The 20513-nt window shown below is 40.3% G+C and overlaps 1 protein-coding gene across 3 annotated transcripts in view; it reads right to left on the bottom strand.

The window, feature by feature from the left end:
• Window positions 1-20513, bottom strand: part of kiaa1109 (KIAA1109 ortholog) — a 311921-nt gene that overhangs the window by 97199 nt on the left and 194209 nt on the right. For all 3 annotated transcript variants that reach the window (XM_033016927.1, XM_033016881.1, XM_033016832.1), the window contains exons 42-49: window positions 17891-18036; window positions 12519-12738; window positions 9639-9797; window positions 8225-8400; window positions 7653-7828; window positions 6144-6853; window positions 3648-3893; window positions 1057-1150 (exon numbers count right to left, since the gene is read on the bottom strand). In XM_033016927.1, the coding sequence (XP_032872818.1) occupies window positions 1057-1150; window positions 3648-3893; window positions 6144-6853; window positions 7653-7828; window positions 8225-8400; window positions 9639-9797; window positions 12519-12738; window positions 17891-18036 (1927 nt within the window). The remainder of the gene's footprint in view (window positions 1-1056; window positions 1151-3647; window positions 3894-6143; window positions 6854-7652; window positions 7829-8224; window positions 8401-9638; window positions 9798-12518; window positions 12739-17890; window positions 18037-20513) is intronic.

The raw sequence follows: 20513 nt of genomic DNA on the forward strand, positions 1-20513 counted from the left end.
ACATCACAGATTAAGTGTTGGTGTGAGAGGAAGTTTTGATCAAATCTCACTATGCATATAAATCTCATTATGCAATATGCATAATGTCAGGTCTTAATGATTTTATATTTTACTAGACTGTCTGACAACATGGCCTACATCTCCGTTGCCATGTTGTGAGAACGGAGAGGTTGAGAAGGAGTTTCTTCCCAGAGGCCATTAGGACTGTAAACTCCTATCTCTACTTTACTGTACCATTCTACTGGGTTTTTTGGGGGGTTTTTTTAATTGCTGTTTTTTTTCCCCTTTTTCCTTCCCCCCACAATATTTAATATGTAAAAGAATATGTGATTCTGTTCCATTCTGTTTGTAGTTTGTTTGTTTGTTTTTTGCACAAGACCGCGAGCATTGCCACATTTCACTACACATCTTGTATGTGTATGTGACGAATAAACTTGACTTGACTTGACTTCCAAAACTTAATTGCTTAAATTCTTATTGCCTGAAAATTCTCTTTGTAGATCAGCTATCAACTGAGAATCAAGATTTGAAAACTCAGCGGGTCAGATAGTAGCTATGGAGGGAATGGACAGACAACATTTGGGTTAGGACGCACAATTTGTGTTTTGCTCAGGAATCTGGCATTTGCAGTTTCTTGTGGCTCCAGCTGTTAAGGCAGTCAAGTGCAACATTTAAAGCACTTTAAATATTTATCCATAGTAATCACAACTTTCAACTGTTCATACAAAATGTATGAATAAATTTATGTTTAAAAAAATATCATATTATAATATACACAGGAGACTAATAGAAAGCTGCATTACACAGGTATTTGGTGCGGTTGGCCACTCTCTTCAGCACTTTAGTGCTCAGGCAATATATTTATCTGCATCTTCAAAACAAACTGAATGGATCTTTACTACAACATCTGAGGCATACAAGCAAAAAAAAAAAAAAAAAATGCAAACCAATTCGGCAAGAGCTCCTACCATCCACCACTTTAACACTTTAAAATGTCTTTAACACTTAAGATTCTTTAAAGAACTAAAGATGATCCAACAAACATCCTTTACTCACTGAATGTTTGGTGTAATCCCTTCAAGTAAGACAATATTTACGCCACCAATGTGAGCAGTTGCACAGGTTTCTGTCATTTTTTGGTGCAAAACATCTGAAATAAAAGAAAAAGCAAAATATTACTCTGTACTGAAGTTGAACGTAAGCAATTAAGATTTTAAGATATGCATAATATCAGGTCTTAATGATTTTATATTTTACTAGACTGTTGGGCCCCGTCCCCCCAAGGCAATATTCCACACTGACTCATAGCCCCCAACTGTGCAGATGTGGCTGAGGGGTTATCATGGTGACGCCAGAGATCCCCGCTGTGAAGCAAGTCACGGCAACCCTCCCCAACTGCGCCTCGCCATCCCTCTTCCTACCCCTATCCTCCTCCATTCCCCTCATCCCCAGCACACCCCACCCCTCCTCTTCACCCTCCCTCTTCTTTCACCTCTCCTCCTCCCCCACTCCCTCTCTACTCCTTTCCCCTACCCTCATTCACTCTCTCCCACCCTCTATAAACCATCTCCCCTCCCTACCCCCCACTCCTCACCTCCCCCACCCCCCCCACTCTTCCTCCTCACCTCTACCACCGCCCTCCTCTCCTTCTATCCCCCACTCCCTACCTCCTTGCCTCCCCCACCCTATCCCCTCCTCTCCCTAAATCCCTCCACTCTTCCTCCTCAGGATCTCGAGGGTCCCACTCCTCTCCCAGCAGCACCGCCACCCCCAGGCCCCGGTGCGGGCGGGCGTGCGTGCTTGTGTATATATACTAGATCAAGTGACACGGGAGGTCTGGTCCCCCAACGCAACCTGTTCCCCCAACGCAATATCCCACCACTCACCAGTTCCCCCAACGCAACCCGTTCCTCCAATGCAATTTTCCACCACTCATCCACAGCCCCCAGCTGCGCAGGAGCGGCTCATTTCCCCTTATCCTCCAGCACTCCCTCCCACTCCTCTTCATCCTCCCTCTTTTTAAACTTTAAATGCAAACACTTGCTGCCACGTTTTCTAAAATAAATTCCAATTCCACTTCCCCTGCCTCCCCCAGCACTCCCTCCCCTCCTGTTCAACCTCCCTCTGCCAGGACTTAGTGTTCTGTGATTGCAACATTGTTGCAAATGAGATCCCATTGTGAGTCATAGCTGTATCTGCCACTGCAGTGTTCAAGTCATTCTTTCTCAAACTGGATTTTGTAAAGTTAAAAATGTGAATAACTTGTAAAATAACATTAATCTGAATGAAACGATAAAAACACACCACAAGACAATTGTGAGTAAGGTGGTGTAAAAATTATAGCGCTATCTTGTACTGTTTTGGCGTAATTTAAGGATCACATACACACACATAGAAACAAACAAGAGAGTTTTAGTAATATATAGATAGATTGTAGTCTCATACAGTCAGTTAAGGTGTCAGAAATCATATTCTATGTCGCTCTTCCAGGGAGAAGCTAACTGCATTTCATTGTCTCTGTACTGTACACTGACAATGACAATGAAAGTTGAATCTGAATCTGAATAAATAAACAAAACGAGTTTAATTCTAGAATTCTTCCTCTTTCCTCCCTGGACCTAACTGGCTTCAATTATAGCAACAGGTTGATTTATTTTCCTTTATGGATATTGATAGATGCATTTTGCTCTTCAAGAATATTTTAGTTTTATTTATGATTTACAGCTTTTGCAGTGTTTTACCTTGGTTTCACAATCAATCTTGTGAACAATATTCTTTTGGTAATAACTCACAAAATACATGTCAAACTGATCACATTTCTATTCTAAAATTCTTGTGGAATCCAAAACACTTTTGTTTTGTTTAAGAAGGAACTGCAGATGCTGGAAAACCCCAGGTACACAAAAATGCTGGAGAAACTCAGCGGGTGCAGCAGCATCTATGGAGCAAAGGAAATAGGCAACGTTTCGGCCCGAAACGTTGCCTATTTCCTTCGCTCCATAGATGCTACTGCACCCGCTGAGTTTCTCCAGCACTTTTTTTTTGTTTTATAATTAGATAGACCATTGCACAATGTATATTTAGTATATACATGAAAGTGAGTGTTTTTATGTTGAATTTCTGAATAGGTCAATAATACCCTTAATTATTGTTAATACTCAAATCATTAATATCAAGCTATGAACCATTTATAGTCAGACAGCATTTACAGAGAGATAAAATGGTAATGCTTCGAATTGACAGATTTTCATCACAACTAGGGAAAGTTAAAAGTAAAATATGTTTTGTTGTAAAGAATGGAAAAGAAAGAGAGAAGAGAGGAAAAGTCTGCAATAGGGCACAGGCCAAGAGATGATGGGAATGCCCGAGAGGGACCACACCATTTATATAATTTCATCTTTCCCTAAGGATCTAATCACAGATATTTCCTTTGTTCTGTAACTTAAAATATGTTCAAATTTCTGTTTTCTCAGTTCTGTGAAAAGATCATCAACTTCTACTGTTAACTGTTTTTCTCTTCATGGATGCTGTATAACCCGCTGCATGTGTTTACTATCAAATAGATTTGTTGCAAGGCAAAATAGTTTGTTGCAAGGCAAAAGAACTTTCAATTACTGTTAAATTGTTCATATATTTGATGCCACTACCTTTCATTTTCTCTTTCACCGTAAAGCTTCCGTGGATCTTCTTGAGCTCCGCTTCCATTGTTAAACCTCCAATATCTGCTTCTAGATGAGTGCGATTCACCATACCAACTCCAAACATGATAAGTGTGACGTGCTGGGGTTCAGAATTCACCAAGCTGCGCTTCCTTGATAGTTTATTTGGACTTGAGCTTTCTTGTTCATTTTCAAAGATTACTTTGCAACCAGGATCAGTGGGACTTCTACCACCTAGGTTTACAGATAAAATAAACTATTAATAAAATACAACATGATTTACATTTATGCAATCACAAAACACCAGATATTTTTAGCTACAAGAACCAAAAGCGATAAATCTCTTCCACGTCCAACCCTTCCCTTGAAATCTCTTAAAACAAACTTTGATCACTCATCCTAATAGTTCCTTTTTGGATCAGTTGTTTTCTTTATTCAAGTATCTCTTAAATACTTTGGAACTTTTTACATGATATGGTGTTTTAGAAATATAAACTATTGGTTCTTAATCATGAATACATGAAATAAAAGTGCACTTCAAAACTGATTTTAAATTTGACATAACGTTTATATTTAATAACAAATCAATAAATAATGATGATCTATTTCACTGTGATTTATTTCCCTTCTGATGCTGGTAAAAGGAGTATAAAGATTCTTGAAGTTTGATAAATTTCCACCCAGAAAATAACACACATACCATCAGTGGAGATTGTGAGAAAACAGAGACAACATAATAAATCTCCAGGCAATGTTTAAAGCCATATCTGTAATGCAAGGCCTTTGTCAATTTGACTCGAGCAGCAACAGTGAAATGTATGTCAAACCTGCTACCGGCTGAGAAAGGTGAAACATCAATTAAATATGTGACAAGTGTAAAAGCTTGCCTTGGTGGAATAAACTATAGTAGTTGAGTATAGGAGCAAAGAGGTCCTTCTGCAGTTGTATTGGGCCATAGTGAAACCACACCTGGAGTATTGTGTGCAGTTTTGGTCTCTTAATTTGAGGAAGGACAATCTTGTTATTGAGGGAGTGCAGCATAGGTTCACAAGGTTAATTCCCGGGATGGCAGGACTGTCATATGCTGAGAGAATGGAGCGGCTGGGCTTGTATACTCTGGAATTTAGGATGAGAGGGACTCTTATTGAAACATATAAGATTATTAAGGGTTTGGACACGCTAGAGGCAGGAAACACGTTCCCGATGTTGGGGGAGTCCAGAACCAGGGGCCACAGTTTAAGAAAAAGGAGTAAGCCATTTAGAACAGAGATGAGGAAACACAATTTTTCACACAGAGAGTTGTGAGTCTGTGGAATTCTCTGCCTCAGAGGGTGGTGGAGGCCGGTTTTCTGGATACTTTCAAGAGAGAGCTAGATAGGGCTCTTAAAGATAGCGGTCAGGGGATATGGGGAGAAGGCAGAAAAGGGGTACTGATTGTGGATGATCAACCATAATCACATTGAATGGCGGTGCTGGCTAAAGGGCCGAATGGCCTACTCCTGCACCTATTGTCTATTGTCTCAATTTCTTGTCTACCGTCGTTTTATGTTCAACTTCACCATTCAGGACAGCATCATTATTCATATTAATAAGATCATAGAACATAGGATAAGAATGAGGCCATTTAGCTCTACCATTCTATCACAGGTGTTTTATTTTTCCCTCTCAGCTTTAGCCTCTACTCCATAACCTTTGACACCCTTACTAATCAAGAACCAATCATCTCTGCTTCAAAAATACCCAATGACTTGGCCTCCACCACTGTCGAGGGCAATGAATTCCACAGAATCACCACTGAAGAAATTCCTCATTTCCATTCTAAAAGTTAATCCTTTTAATCTGAGGCTCGGCCCTCTGGACCAAGACTCTCCCATGAATGAAAACATCTCTCTGCATCCACACTCTCTCGGCCTTTGTAACTGTGATTGCAACTTTGGCAAGTAATTTTGAAGACTGTAATGCAGTTCAAATGGTCTATTTCCACATATTTTAAGTATACTATACAACAGCAATCTCACCTTCTTTCATTGTTTAAAAACATGCAAACCTCAGTAAAAAATATACTGCATGAAACACATGGACGAAGATCTCGGCTAGAATATGATTATCAGATCAAAGCTTGCGATGAATTAAACCTACTTTGAGTAAAGTTATACACTTGGTTAAAATATTTAAAAATAAATGTATGTGTGCATAAAGGAATTAATCAAATTACAGAATCATTTTTTATATGATAGATGGGCACATTTGAAAAAAAGGTGGCATCTTAAATAGAACAAACTCAATCAGCTGAATATTCCCTTATGTAACTTTAAATTAGAATCCAACTGCTAAGGATATGGCAGCAGCAATTATACAACTTGTCCATTGGAAATGAAAAAAACATTTCAATTTTATAAGGAATTAATAAGGCATCTGAGAACGAGACTGACTCTCAAAGTAGACTTATTTTTTAAATAGGATTAGCACAGGAATATCACCCACCTGCAGAATGCAATACATCAGGTGAAGTTTTTTCAAGGATGCCCGTTGGATCAGAGATTAATGAATAGAAGTTAAGCAGTTTGTACATATTCTGCCAGCACTCTGCAGAAGGTTCACTTTGTTCAGACACAGTGATTGAGTCAGAGTCATCCATGTGAATAGTTACATGATCTGCAACATCTTTTGATCCCTTCCTGGAAACCTTTGAGGTTCTTCTTTGTGTCGGACCAGATGAATTTTTATTCCGCGATTCTCTTTTACTGTTCTCATTCCCAAGTCTTTTATTTGCTTTTGTGCTATTTCCTCTGACACCTCCATTAAGACTGCCTCGAGAACTGCGACTAAAATCTGATGAACGGAAGTCCCGATGTTTCCGTGTTTTGAATGTTGGTGTGGGAGATACAGACCCAGCTGTGTATCTGCTAAGCTTAATATCTGTTTGAGTGGTCTTTATGTCATCAACCATTGTGCTAAACTGATGGATGAGACGGACTAATGCCATGTCCACGTGCTGGCTGATAGACTGACAGGAGACAGTAAAGTTAACATGAAATGTGTTCTGGTGATGTCTATTGAGTTCATGGAAAGAAAGAGCATTTGTTGAGTTTTGGTTGCAAGTTGGTCTGTCCATCACAACGGCATTTATGCAAAAGGTGTTGAACATCAGGGCTGGTTTGAAGTCAAGAGGTGGCAGATTTATCATGCCCTGTCTAAAAACCACAAAAGATGAAATAGTTAGAAAATCTGTGCTCAAACTGAAGTGTGTTTAAATACAATCAAAAGTGCTATAACTACCATAACTAAATACTATAAATTGTCAATTAAACTTTTATAACTTTCAAAGGTCATCTACAAAGAACGAGGATGGGATGAGAAAAAAAGATGGATTCCCAAGGCAGGGGGGAAGCTATACAGAGGTTTTGGGACCTAGGTTTACTAAGATGTGAGTAAACAAATTGGGTAACATTGCAGATTCTAGAAGAAATGGTAACTCTGATGTACTGTACACAAAATTGCTGGGGAAACTCAGCGGGTGCAGCAGCATCTATGGAGCGAAGGAAATAGGCGACGTTTCGGGCCGAAACCCTTCTTCAGACTGGTTCAGCCAGCCGAACACTTAGCCCATTGTGCCATCTGTCGTCCCAAGAAATGCAGATTGAAACTCGCAAACAACAAACATGACAACTGAATAAGAGCCACATAGTAACCAATGAGGGAATGTTATATGGAGCAATGACCAAGGAAATTTTCAAGGGCAAAGACAAAAGCGTTTTGTTGCAACAAACTTTTGTAGTAAATGCCTACTATTTTCTGTGTGCTTAAGCAAAGCAAGAATTTCATTGTCCTATACAGGGACACATGACAATAAACTCACTTGAACTTGAACAAATTAGGCAGCTTCAGATTAAAGTTTTGCGAGATGGGTGAAGGAATGATCACAATCGTTTTTAATTTAATGTTTGTTTTATGTCTTTTAGATACAAAAAAATGCCACTTTAAATTAAATACCTTCTTTTTTTCCTGATCTTCCTTTCTTTAGATGTATCCGAGTCAACAATATCTGCTCTGAGACAGTCCAGGCATCCAGAGAATGACAAATGCTTCCCAAAATACATCCCATAAGTTAAAGGGACAACATCTTGTGATTGTATTCCAGTGTTGCTCAGTAACGGCTTAAAAACAACCTGAGAATGATTCAGTATGAATAATATTGTAAATTCAATAAAGTCAAGTCAAGTAAATTCTTTTATTTTTACATGTACTTTACTAAATCGATAATTTTACTTTAATCTTTTTTTTAAAATGTGCAATACAATAAGTGTAATAATTGCAAGTTTTAATTTTAAGGTGACAAAACAGCTCAGCTTAAACCAATCTCTAAAGGTAAAAGATAAAACAGGATTACTAAAATTCCATTTTTGATAGGTGGAGCATTCATAACATAGAATAACTAATTGTGCAAAAGATTGAGATTTTACTGAAAATATAAAAATATACACTTCCACACAGGTATAAATAAGGATTCATTGCAATGATATTAAACTTGCCTACAAGGCAAAGCTGGCAGAATCCACCATTACCTGTGCATCAGCCAGCTGGACCGCAGGCGGGCCTTGGTTACCCTCTTCAATACCAACAATTTCATCCTGACTAGTGCTATTCCGTGACTGTGTGCCATCTAGAGTGTTCTGATCACTGGACAGCATTGTATTAAAGTCTGATGCCGATTGTATTGTGGGAAGATTATACATTAAACCTAAGCAAAATAACAACACATAAGGAAATTGCAATATTACAAAGATGTTAAAGTAATTTAACAAATATATATTATTTTAAACCAGCGATGTCAGCTTGTATAATTATAGCCATAGAGTCATAGAGAGTGGAAACAGGCTCTTTGGCTCAATTTGCCAAACGCCTTCTAACATGCCCCATCTACACTAGTGGCCCCACCTGGGATAATCCTTCTAAACCTCTCCTATCCATGTACCTGTCCAATTATTGTTTTAAATCCTAATCGATTCAAACTAAACCATATCGTCACATTTTCTGATTAATCATTTTCTGATTAAAGTAATTAAAAATAACCATCTTACATTTTGATCTCAGCTTGGCAGATTACCATTCATATTTCTCAGAAAAGATAAAGCCAAATCACAAGTAAAACAAGTACTGCACAGAAGACACTTAGATTATAAACTATGCCTCTTAATGCACGCAGATCAAAGCTGAATACCATTATTTGTTGAGGTTTGTGGAGGATGTTATTTCTCTTCCTATTACAATTAAACAATGCACCTTGCAGATGGAAGATGTGCTTATGAGCCAGATTTTCCATCAGTCCACATCAGTTAGGGTTGTGATTGCTGGAGCTTACAATCTTTTCCAATCAAAAAAATGATTAAATAGTTACAGGCACGAGGCTATGCTGTCTGCTGATTTCCAACTTAACTGCACAGTTCATTCCAGAATCTCACTGCATCTCTGAGTTCCTCAGAGAGCTCAACTGGTCAGCTGTTTTCCCAGGCCATTGTGTCACTGGAGCACCACCAGTGCAGCAATTCAGAGCTGACATGCATTGTTGCACCAACTCTACTGAATGAAAAAAAGCATATTTATGCCTGTAGGTTGTAAGTGTTGTAGCCTGTCCCCCTGCCCTCCAAACTCTCAGCATCCATCCAAGTTTCAGCTCTGCCCCCACATTCTTCCAGCCATGCCAACGCCCAGTCCCTGAAAATCTCCAGCCTCCTCACAGTCAGTCTCCTGTAATATTTCATATTTCTACAGTGCCCTCCATAATGTTTGGGACAAAGACCCATCATTTATTTATTTGCCTCTGTACTCCACAATTTGACATTTGTAATAGAAAAAAATCACATGTGGTTAAAGTGCACGTTGTCAGATTTTATTAGAGTATTTTTATACATTTTGGTTTCACCATGTAGAAATTACAGCAGTGTTTATACACATGTACCATATATACTTTCAGTTTACCTGTTGAAAGAGTGTTATGGCCAGTTCTGGGCACTGGTGATTCTTGAGAAATGCTTCCTCGATTACTCACTGCATTTGACATCCAATTATAAAAACTGACTGATGACGGTTCAGACAGAAGTGGGTGTTCAGATTGCATCTCTGTAGCAACTATATTTCCTGTATTTGCAATATAAACGGATGAACAACACCCATGATCATAATGAATACTAAAACATTGAAATATCAATGAAACTAAATGTTAGAACAGAGTTATCGTTTTAAATCGGCCAGGAAATCTGGCATGACATTTTCGCATTCATCTATTATGTGTTTTTATTTCCAGTATAGCAGAAATGTATTTACTTTGCAAAACCGTAACATAAGTAACAATTTATGTTTTACCACTAAATGTAGAATGTAATAGTAAATATTTGTATTAGCTTTAATCTATGTATAGTTTAGGTTAGGGACAGTAATTTTAAATATTCACTTTATTTTTTACAAATTATCTTGCCCCTACTTATTTCATTATCAATGCCCTGTGAAATTAGTGAGGAAAATTACAATGCAAAGGTTTGTGTATATTATAGGGGTCAAACGTACATTGTAAAAAGATACTTTTTAAGAAAGGCGGCAGAGAGAAAACAGGGAATTATAGACCAGTTAGCCTGACATCGGTGGTGGGGAAGATGCTGGAGTCAATTATAAAAAATGAAATAGCGGCACATTTGGATAGTAGTAGCAGGATCAGTCAGTCAACATGGATTTACAAAGGGGAAATAATGCTTGACTAATGTTCTAGAGTTTTTTTGAGGATGTAACCAGCATAATGGACAAGGGAGAGCCAGTGGATGTAGTGTATCTGGACTTTCAGGAAGCATTTGACAAGGTCCCATATAAGAGTGGGCAAATTTAGAGCACATGGTGTTGGGGGTAGAGTGCCGACATGGACAGAAAATTGGTTGGCAGACAGGAAACAAAGGGTAGGGATTAACGGGTCCCTTTCAGAATGGTAGGCAGTGACTACTGGGGTACCGCAAGGCTCGGTGCTGGGACGGCAGCTATTTACAATATATATTAATAATTTGGATGAAGAGATTAAAAGAAACATCAAATTTGCAGATGACACAAAACTGGGTGGCAGTGTGAACTGTGAGGATGCTATGAGGATGCAAGGTGACTTGGACAAGTTGGGTGAGTGGGCAGATGCATGGCAGATGCAGTTTAAAGTGGATAAGTATGAGGTTATCCACTTTGGTGGCAAAAACAGGAAGGCAGATTATTATTTAAATGGAGTCAAGTTGGGAAAAGGGGAAGTACAACGAGATCTGGGGGTCCTTGTTCATCAGTCAATGAAAGTAAGCATGCAGGGTCAACAGGCAGTGAAGAAAGCAAATGGCATGTTTGCCTTCATAACAAGAGGAGTATAGGAACAAAGAAGTCCTTCTGCAGTTGTACAGGGCCCTAGTGAGACCACACCTGGAGTATTGTGTGCAGTATTGGTCTCCCAATTTGAGGAAGGTAATTCTTGCTATTGAGGGAGTGCAGCGTAGGTTCACCAGGTTAATTCCCGGAATGGCAGGACTGTCATATGTTAATAGAATGGAGCGGCTGGGCTTTATATACTCTGGAATTTAGAAGGATGAGAGGTGATCTTATTGAAACATATAAGATTATTAAGGGTCTGGACACGCTAGAGGCAGGACACATGTTCCCGATGTTGGGGGAGTCCAGAACCAGGGGCCAGAGTTTAAGAATAAGGGGTAAGCCATTCAGAACGGAGATGAGGAAAAACATTTTCACACAGAGAGTTGTGGAATTCTTTGCCTCAGTGGAGGCTGGTTCTCTGGATGCTTTCAAGAGAGAACTAGAAAGAGCTCTAAAAGATAGAGGAGTCAAGGGTTATGGGAAGAAGGCAGGAACGGGGTACTGATTGCGGATGATCAGCCATGATCACATTGGATAGCAGTGCTGGCTCAAAGGACCGAATGGCCTACTCCTGCACCTATTGTCTATACCAGATTGGATAGCCTGACCACATCTAGAGCGTAATATTGATTAATTACTGGACATTTTTATAACAAGTAAAATAAAACTCAAATAAATTTGTAAATTGACAAGAAAATTATGCTCTGTGGCCTTTAATGTAAATTTGGTTTTATTTCCTTCAGAATACTGCATAGTGAGCTATCCAAAAGATGTGCTGTGTACAGTCAGTAAGAATAAAGCAATTACTTTACACACAACATATAAATCCCATGCCTATCCTACATTTTTATTTTCTTATTCAGAACTCAGCAGCTACATGCCTGCAATAACCAGTTTCAGGTCTGTGATGCACTCACACGCAAATAATATTTCTTTCTTCAATGCAGCAGGCAATTGCAGAAAGACACATTTAGTCAAAAACACACTGCAGATCAAGAATTGAGCCGAATGGTTTAATCAAAACTGTTATTGTTCTACACACCATATGTGCACAAGGCAGCGCGGTGTCACACAACATATGGAACATTAATAAATAATTAATTTGAAATCTAATAGGCTTTAGATATATTTGTTGAAGGAGCGTTTTGTTTTCCCATCAAAGTAAACAGTCATATTTGCTAAAAATAAATCATGATAAAAAGGAAATTGAATATCCTGTATTTTTGTTTTCCTATTTTGTTGACTTAAAAGATTAAGAATAATTCAGACTGGTATTTAGTCTTAAGAACTATACCTAGTTTTTGAAAGCCTCTCAATTGTGTTTTGTACAAAACAACAACAATGTATGTCTGCACAAGTCATGAAAAAAAAATAATTATATACATATATATTATATATGCACTCATACTGCAGGTAATGTAAGAACATCTACCCTTTAAGTGAATCTATAAGAACAAAAGTGAAATATACCTTGTTGTGTAAGTGAGCTGTTTTTAATTACTGTTGCATTACTTTGTGGATTTCCGTCCAGAAGATTGTGAAGACTTGGGAAGCTTCCAGTTAAATAGCTCAGTAGACTTTCCTTTCTAGGGCTTTCTTTTGTTGCCAATCCTGCACGGTTAATATGGGCTGGTGAATCTGCTACTGTATCTCCACTAGTGTAGCTGAGAGACTGGTAAGGGTGAACACCCTGAAAGGCAAACATGGTAAAAAGTCTGAAATATTTTGAAAGCCTGAGTATCGAAACAGAGATTAATTTAAACTTTTCTTAAGTACTGGCTTTCCTGACAGTTAAGTCTGTAAACATCCTGAAGAAATCTTAACATTTTTAGGTGAAATATACTCTGCATAATACAAACATGAAGAGGTCGGCCATGGCTAACTCTCGGTAAACAAAATGAAATGTATTTTCCATTGGAGAAATTATAGCAGTCTGGACAGAAATGGCAAATTATCCCATCTAATTCAGGAAACTCAGGACTCACGTGCATGCATGCATTCACTCAGCAATCCTGTGTTTTTTTACATTTATTCACTAATGATTCTGAAACCACATCCCTCCATGGCATATTCACAGAATTCAGCAGGGGAATGCAACTAACAATTTCCCCCCACAACAATGGAACCTTTTCTGAAAGAACCTGCAGCAAGTTTAGGAACAGTGAATCCACTCATTTTGTAAAATAAAGATTAAGGTAAGATTTGAATGATTTAAGATAGCTATGTCCGAAGAAGGGTCTCGACCTGAAACGTCGTCTATTTCCTTCGCTCCATCGATGCTGACTCACCCGCTGAGTTTCTCCAGCATTTTTGTCTACCTAAGATAGCTATCAACATCTTTTTCATTCTTTGGAGGAAAGAATACAGAAACAGAGAAAATAGGTGCAGGAGTAGGCCATTCGGCCCTTCGAGCCCGCACCACCATTCAAGGTGATCATGGCTGATCATCCACAATCAGTACCCCGTTCCTGCCTTCTCCCCATGTCCCTTGATTCCGCTAGCCCGAAGAGCTCTATCTAACTCTCTTTTGAATGCATCCAGTGAATCGGCCTCCACTGCCTTCTGAGGCAGAGAATTACACACATTTACAGCTTTCTGGGTGCAAACGTTTTTCCTCATCTCAGTTCTAAATGACCTACCCCTTATTATTAAACTGTGGCCCCTGGTTCTGGACACCCCCAACATCAGGAACATGTTTCCTGCATCTAGCTTGTTTCTATAAGATCACCTCTCATCCTAAATTCCAGTAAATACAAGCCCATTCATTCCATTCTTTCATCATATGACAGTCCTGCCATCCCGGGAATTAACCTCGTGAACCTACTCTGCACTCCCTCAATATCTACAATATTGCCTACAATATTCTGTTGTGCTGAAGCAAAGCAAGAATTTCATTGTCCTATCTAGGACACATGACAATAAACTCTCTTGAATCTTGAATCAAAAATGTCCTTCCCCAAATTAGGAGACTGCACACAATATTCTAGGGCCCTGTACAACTGCAGAAGGACCTCTTTGCTCCTGTACTCAAATCCTCTTGATATGAAGGCCAACATGCCATTAGCTTTCTTCACTGCCTGCTGTACCTGCATGCTTACTTTCAGTAACTGATGTACAAGGCCACCCAGGTCTCGTTGAACTTCCCCCTTTCCTAATCTGACCATCAAAGCGGATAACCTCACATTTATCCTCATTAAACTGCATCTGCCCACTCACCCAACCTATCCCAATCACCCTCGCATCCTCATAGCATCCTCTTCACAGTTCACACTGCCACCCAGCTTTGTGTCATCTGCAAATTTGCTAATTACTTTTAATTCCTTCATCTAAATCATTAATCTATCTATTCATAACTAAAACTCTGGTCTTGTGCTCTTCCGATTTGCGTGGTTTTTTTATTTGCGCAAAAATGGTACACGATAGTGCTACGATTTTTCGCCACCTTACTCACCATTCTCTTGTGCTCAAGTGCGGCATATAGTTTAAAAGTTATTAAGGTTTAAAAATCTTAAAACAGCGTATGCGCAGATTGGTCCTCTCCTGCTGCACCATCGCTGCACTGATTGGCCGGGCTGCCTGTCAGTCACGGGTGGGACCCGCCTCGCCCGGCGTTGCACGGCCACAGCCATAGCCAGTTGGTCGGAGGGGACGGCCGCAGCCCGCAGCCTCCACTGCCCGAAGCCGCCGCGGCCCGAAGCAGCTGCTGCTCCGGCACGCAAGGTGGGAAAGGAGCAGCAACCTCGAGATCCTGGGGAGGTGAGGTAGGAGAGTGGGGGGATTGAGGGAGAGGAGGAGGTAGGGATGGAGAGGGGGGAAAGTGGGGGACGCGAGGAGGGAGATGGGGAGGAGGGGGAATAGAGGGAGAGGAGTGGGGGAGGAAGGGAGTGGGGAATAGACAGAGAGGAGGGCTGTGGGGAGGTGAGGAGGGAATGTTGGGGGGAGATAGGGGGAGGTGAGGAGTGGAGGATGGAGGGGGTTAGTGAGGGGAGAGGAGTTATGGAGGGAGGGAGTGTCTGAGGGTAGGAGAAAGGAGAGGGAGGGAGAGGTGAGGGGAGGGAGGAGGAGAGGGGAAAGGAGGGGAGGAGGAGAAGGGAAAGTGGGAGGGGAGGAGGAGAGGGGACAGAAGAGGGAGGGTGAAGAGGAGGGGAGCGAGTGCTGGGGATGAGGGGAAATGAACTGCGCCTGCGTAGTCGCGGCTATACGTGAGTGGTGGAATATTGCGTTGGGGGAACGGGTTGCGTTGGGGGAACGGGCGAGTGGTGGAATATTGCGTTGGGGGAGCAGACCCAACGGGTCTGCACTTCATCTAGTATATATTATATATAGTATATAATATGGTATATATAGTATATAATATAGTATATACTATAAATAGCTGCGATCCCAGCACCGAGCCTTGCGGCACCCCACAAGTCACTGCCTGCCATTCTGAAAGGGACCCGTTAATTCCTACTTTGTTTCCTATCTGCCAACCAATTTTCTATCCATGTTAATACCCTACCCCCAATACCATGTGCTCTAATTTCGCCCACTAATCTCCTGTGTTGGACCTTATCAAAGGCTTTCCAAAAGTCCAGATACACAACATCATTGACTCTCCCTTATCCATTTTACTTGTTACATCCTCAAAAAATTCCAGAAGATTAGTCAAGCAAGATTTCCCCTTCATAAATCCATGCTACCTTGGACCGATCCTGTTACTGCTATCCAAATGCGCCGCTATTACATCTTTGATAATTGATTTATCAGCCTTTAGTCCTATCAGTCCACCAACACTATTTCCTGTCTAATGTGAATTTCCTTCAGTTCTTCCATCACCCTAGGTCCTCTGTCCCCTAGTACATCTGGGAGATTGGTTCTGTCTTCACTAAGGAAGACACAAAGTACCTGTTCAACTCATCTGCCATTTCAGTGTTCTCCATAATAAATTCACCTGTTTCTGTCTTCAAGCGACCCACATTTGACTAAAGTAATCTTTTCCTCTTCACATACCTAAAGACGTTTTTATTATCCTCCTTTATATTCTTGGCTAGCTTACCTTCGTACTTCATCTTTGCTCCCTGTATTGCCTTTTTAGTTACCTTCTGTTGTTCTTTGAAAGTTTCCCAATCCTCTGGCTTCCCACTCATCTTTGCTATGTTACACGTCTTCTCGTTTAGTTTTATACTGTCCTTGATTTCCCTTGTCTGCCACGGTCGCCTCTTACTCCCCTTAGAATCTTTCTTCCTCTTTGGAATAAAATGATCCCGTATCTTCTGGATTATTCCCAGAATTTCCTGCCATTGCTGTTCCACTGTCATCCCTGCTAGGGTCCCTTTCCAGTCAACTTTGGCCAGCTCCTCCCTCACGTCTCCATAGTCCGCTTTGTTCAACTGCAATATTGATACCTGATTTTACCTTCTCCCTCTCAAAGTGCAGATTAAAACTTATCATATTATGGTCACTACCTCCTAATGGTTCCTTTATCTTGAGTTCTCTTAACAAATCCAGTTCATTACACAACACTAAATCCGGAATTGCCTTCTCCCTGGCAGGCTCCAGTACAAGCTGCTCTCAGAATCCATGTCGGAGGCACTATACAAACTCCATTTTTTGGGGTTCAGTACCAACCTGATTTTCCCAGTCTACCTGCATATTGAAATCTTCCATAACCACCATAGCATTACCTTTGTTACATGCCAATTTTAACTCCTGATGCAACTTGCACCCTATATCCAGGCTACTATTTGGGGGCCTGTAGATAACTCCCATTAGGGTCTTTTTACCCCGACAATTTCTCTGTTCTATCCACAATGACTACATCTTCTGATTCTATGTCACCCCTCGCAAAGGACTGAATTTAACTAACAGAGCTACCCCACCCCCTCTGCCCACCTGTCTGTCTTTTCGATAGAACGTATACCCCTGAATATTCTGTCCCAGCTCTGATCCTCTTGCAGCCATGTCTCTGTAATCCCCACAACATCATGCCTTCCAATCTCTAACTGGGCCTCAAGCTCACCCACTTTATTTCTTATACTTTGCGCATTCATATATAACACTTCTAATTCGGTATTCACCTCCCCTCTCTCCAATGCTCTGCTCCCACTCATTTGAAAGCCTCTAGGCCCTTTTCCCCTTGCCAAAAGTAATGGGATTTACATTCGAAAAGTTGTCTTCCATGCAGGCCCTCACTGTAGATGATCAGTCTGGCTTAATCAATAGGGAATGCATTTAACCTACATGTGAACACCGAGTGTGGGCAGTTCCTGGCTACCAGGAAATTCTGGATTAATATATTCATTTTGTTTAAACAGCCGACTACCTAATGATACGTCTTCATATTTATATGAACAAAGAATATAACTGCAGCAATATCTAACAGAATTAGAGCATGTTAAAGCACTTTGATACATTACTGAATTAATTTTGTTTGCCAAACAAAAACTAACAATGCTTTAGTAATTAAATGCAAATCACTTGGTCACCTTTGTTTATAAATTTCAATTTGGCATAAAAGGAAATAAATTCCCAGGATGAATGAAAAAAGTATCCCTTTCATACAACAATGTTTACGTCTAAATTTTAAAACAGAAGAGATAATTAGTTTAATAAATTTATGCTGGAATGAAATACTAAATCTTTTGGAATAGAAAGAAGTAAGATTAAGGTTATAGTTAGCCTTCTCTCCATAAACACTGAATTAAATCACTGAAATTTAAATGCATCAATTTAAACACTAAACATAGGCTTGAATATGGATTGTATATGTAAAAATTAATAAAATTAAAAATGAAGTTTTAATAAATAAACATACAAGGAATATACATAGTGCTACATTACAAGTATTTTGTTGTGCTTACTTTTATTTTAATAGTAGATTCGTGTGTATGAGCGTTCGTTTTGGATAACTTTCTCATGATGTCAGAACCAGTTACTGGTCCAGTGGTTGTTCCACCTCCTTGTGGACGGCTACTCTCCAAAAGCATGGTGTGTTCACTAACTGTAGCTGAAACATATAATAGCAAACTTCAGAAAATCATTATCTAAGCAGCTATACCTATCCAATATACATCAGGAATAAATGCTGGAGTCCACAGTTCATAAATATAACCTTTTTTAATAGTCATTAGTTTCGTTAAAACTAAAGATCCTAACATTAAACACATCACCATATACATCTTATTTTTTAGATCTGCATCCAGTAAACAGAGAGAAGTCTAAAATAGATGGTTTTTTAGCTGCCGAGGGGATAAGGGGCTACGGGGAGAGGGCAGGGATATGGACCTAGGTATGGTTAGTATAGTAAGACCTGAGTGATCTCCTGGACAAGTGTCGATCGCCTGGATTGGGGTCGGAGAGGAATTTCCCGGATTTTTTTCCCCGAATTGGACCTGGGTTTTTATCCGGTTTTTTGCCTCCCCCAGGAGATCACGCGGTTCTTGGGGTGGAGAGGGGTGATAGCGGTATAAAGGGGAGGGTAGTGTCTTGTGTTCTGTGTCTTGTGTCTACTGTTTGTGGGTAAGTGTGTCTGTTTAGTGTTCAGCCATGAGCGAATGGCGGTGCGGGCTCGACGGACCTGGTGGTCTACTCTCGCACCTACTTTCTATGTTTCTATGTTTAAGCAAATTTCTACTGAATCATTGAAATTTGTAGACACCAAAAAAAATCTGATTGTTTTTGCGAATTACAATTAGAAATAGGTAAAATGCTTTCCGTGGAAAATTAATCTCATCTCAAATGAGAGATAGAAACATACAAAATAGGTGCAGGAGTAGGCCATTCAACCCATTCAATATGATCATGGCTGATCATCCAACTCAGTATCCTGTACCTGCCTTCTCTCCATACCCCCTGATCCCTTTAGCCACAAGGGCTAAACTCCCTCTTAAATATAGCAGGATGGATAATTGTTTATTAAAAAATAAATATTAGGTGCAGGGACGAAATGCAATACGCAAGGAAGATAAAAGTAAAGAAAACTGGAAGGAATTAAATGATAAAAGCAAACATTGTTGGCAGAAAGTTTAATTTATAAAGCAGATAATATTTTTAAATGAGCAATAAAAATCCTGGCTGATCAAAAACCGAGACTGTTATTCAACCTCAAGGACATAAGGATTATAAATAAATTCAATGGAAATTGTCGTTCAAACACCAAAACACCAATTACGATTCCCTGCATTCTAAGCATAGAAACCATGATTGACCTGCTGCTTGGTTACAAACTGAGCAGAAATTAAACTTTTTATATTTTATATCTTCATACGCACGAATGAGAGAAATGTCCGAAACTGATTATTTATATTCACCATAAACAAGTTTAATTTTGGGTGCCTTAGAGCAATTCAAAATATCAATTTAATAACTCACTGAAAAATGTTGCCTGCAATGGTGATATCTACGGTGCGACAGATACATATCGGTTTGCACTCCCTACCCACCTGTTAATCTAGTAACAAACTATTCACCAAGTCATAGAGTCAATGAGTCACACAGCATAGAAACAGATCCTTTGGTCAATCATGTCAGTGCTGGCTCTCAAGTGTCTATCTACACCTATCCCATTTTCCAGCACTGAGCACGTGGCCTTCACAACTAAATATTTCTTAATTATCGTAAATATGGTATATTTAAAGAAAAATACAATTTCCATGAAATATCAACGGAAGTTTTAGAGTGCAAGAGTATTGGAAGTGGTTCAAATATTCAACCAAGAATAGATGTTTAAGAAAGAACTGCAGATGCTGGAAAAATCGAAGGTAGACAAAAAGCTGGAGAAACTCAGCGGGTGAGGCAGCATCCACGGAGCGAAGGAATGGGTGACCTTTCGGGTCAAGACCCTTCTTCAGACTGATGTGGAGGTGGGCGGGAAGAAGAAAGGAAGAGGCGGAGACAGTAGGCTGCGGGAGAGCTGGGAAGGAGAGGGGAAGGAGGGAGAAAGCAAGGACTTCCCGAAATTGAAGAAGTCAATGTTCATACCACTGGGGCATAAACTACCCAAGCAAAATATGAGGTGCTGCTCCTCCAATTTGCGGTGGGACTCACTCTGGCCATGGAGGAGGCCCAGGACAGAAAGATCAGATTCGGAATGGGAGGGGGAGTTGAAGGGCTGAGCCACCGGGAGATCAGGTTGGTTATTGCGAACTGAGCAGAGGTGTTCGGCGAAGCTTGGTCTCACCGATGTACAGCAATTGACACCTAGAACAGCGGATGCAATAGATGAGGTTGGAGGAGGTGCAGGTGAACCTCTGCCTCACCTGGAAAGACTGCTTAGGTCCTTGGATGGAGTCAAGGGGGGAGGTAAAGCAACAAGTGTAGCATTTCCTGCGGTTGCAAGGGAAAGTACATGGGGAGGATGTGGTTTGGGTGGGTAGGGACGAATTGACCAGTTACGGAGGGAGTGGTCTCTACGGAAAGTCGAAAGGCGAGGAGATGAGAAGATGTGGCCAGTGGTGGGATCTTGTTGGAGGTGGCGAAAATGTC

Source organism: Amblyraja radiata, chromosome 1 (genome assembly GCF_010909765.2).
Source record: "Amblyraja radiata isolate CabotCenter1 chromosome 1, sAmbRad1.1.pri, whole genome shotgun sequence".
NCBI lineage: Eukaryota > Metazoa > Chordata > Chondrichthyes > Rajiformes > Rajidae > Amblyraja > Amblyraja radiata.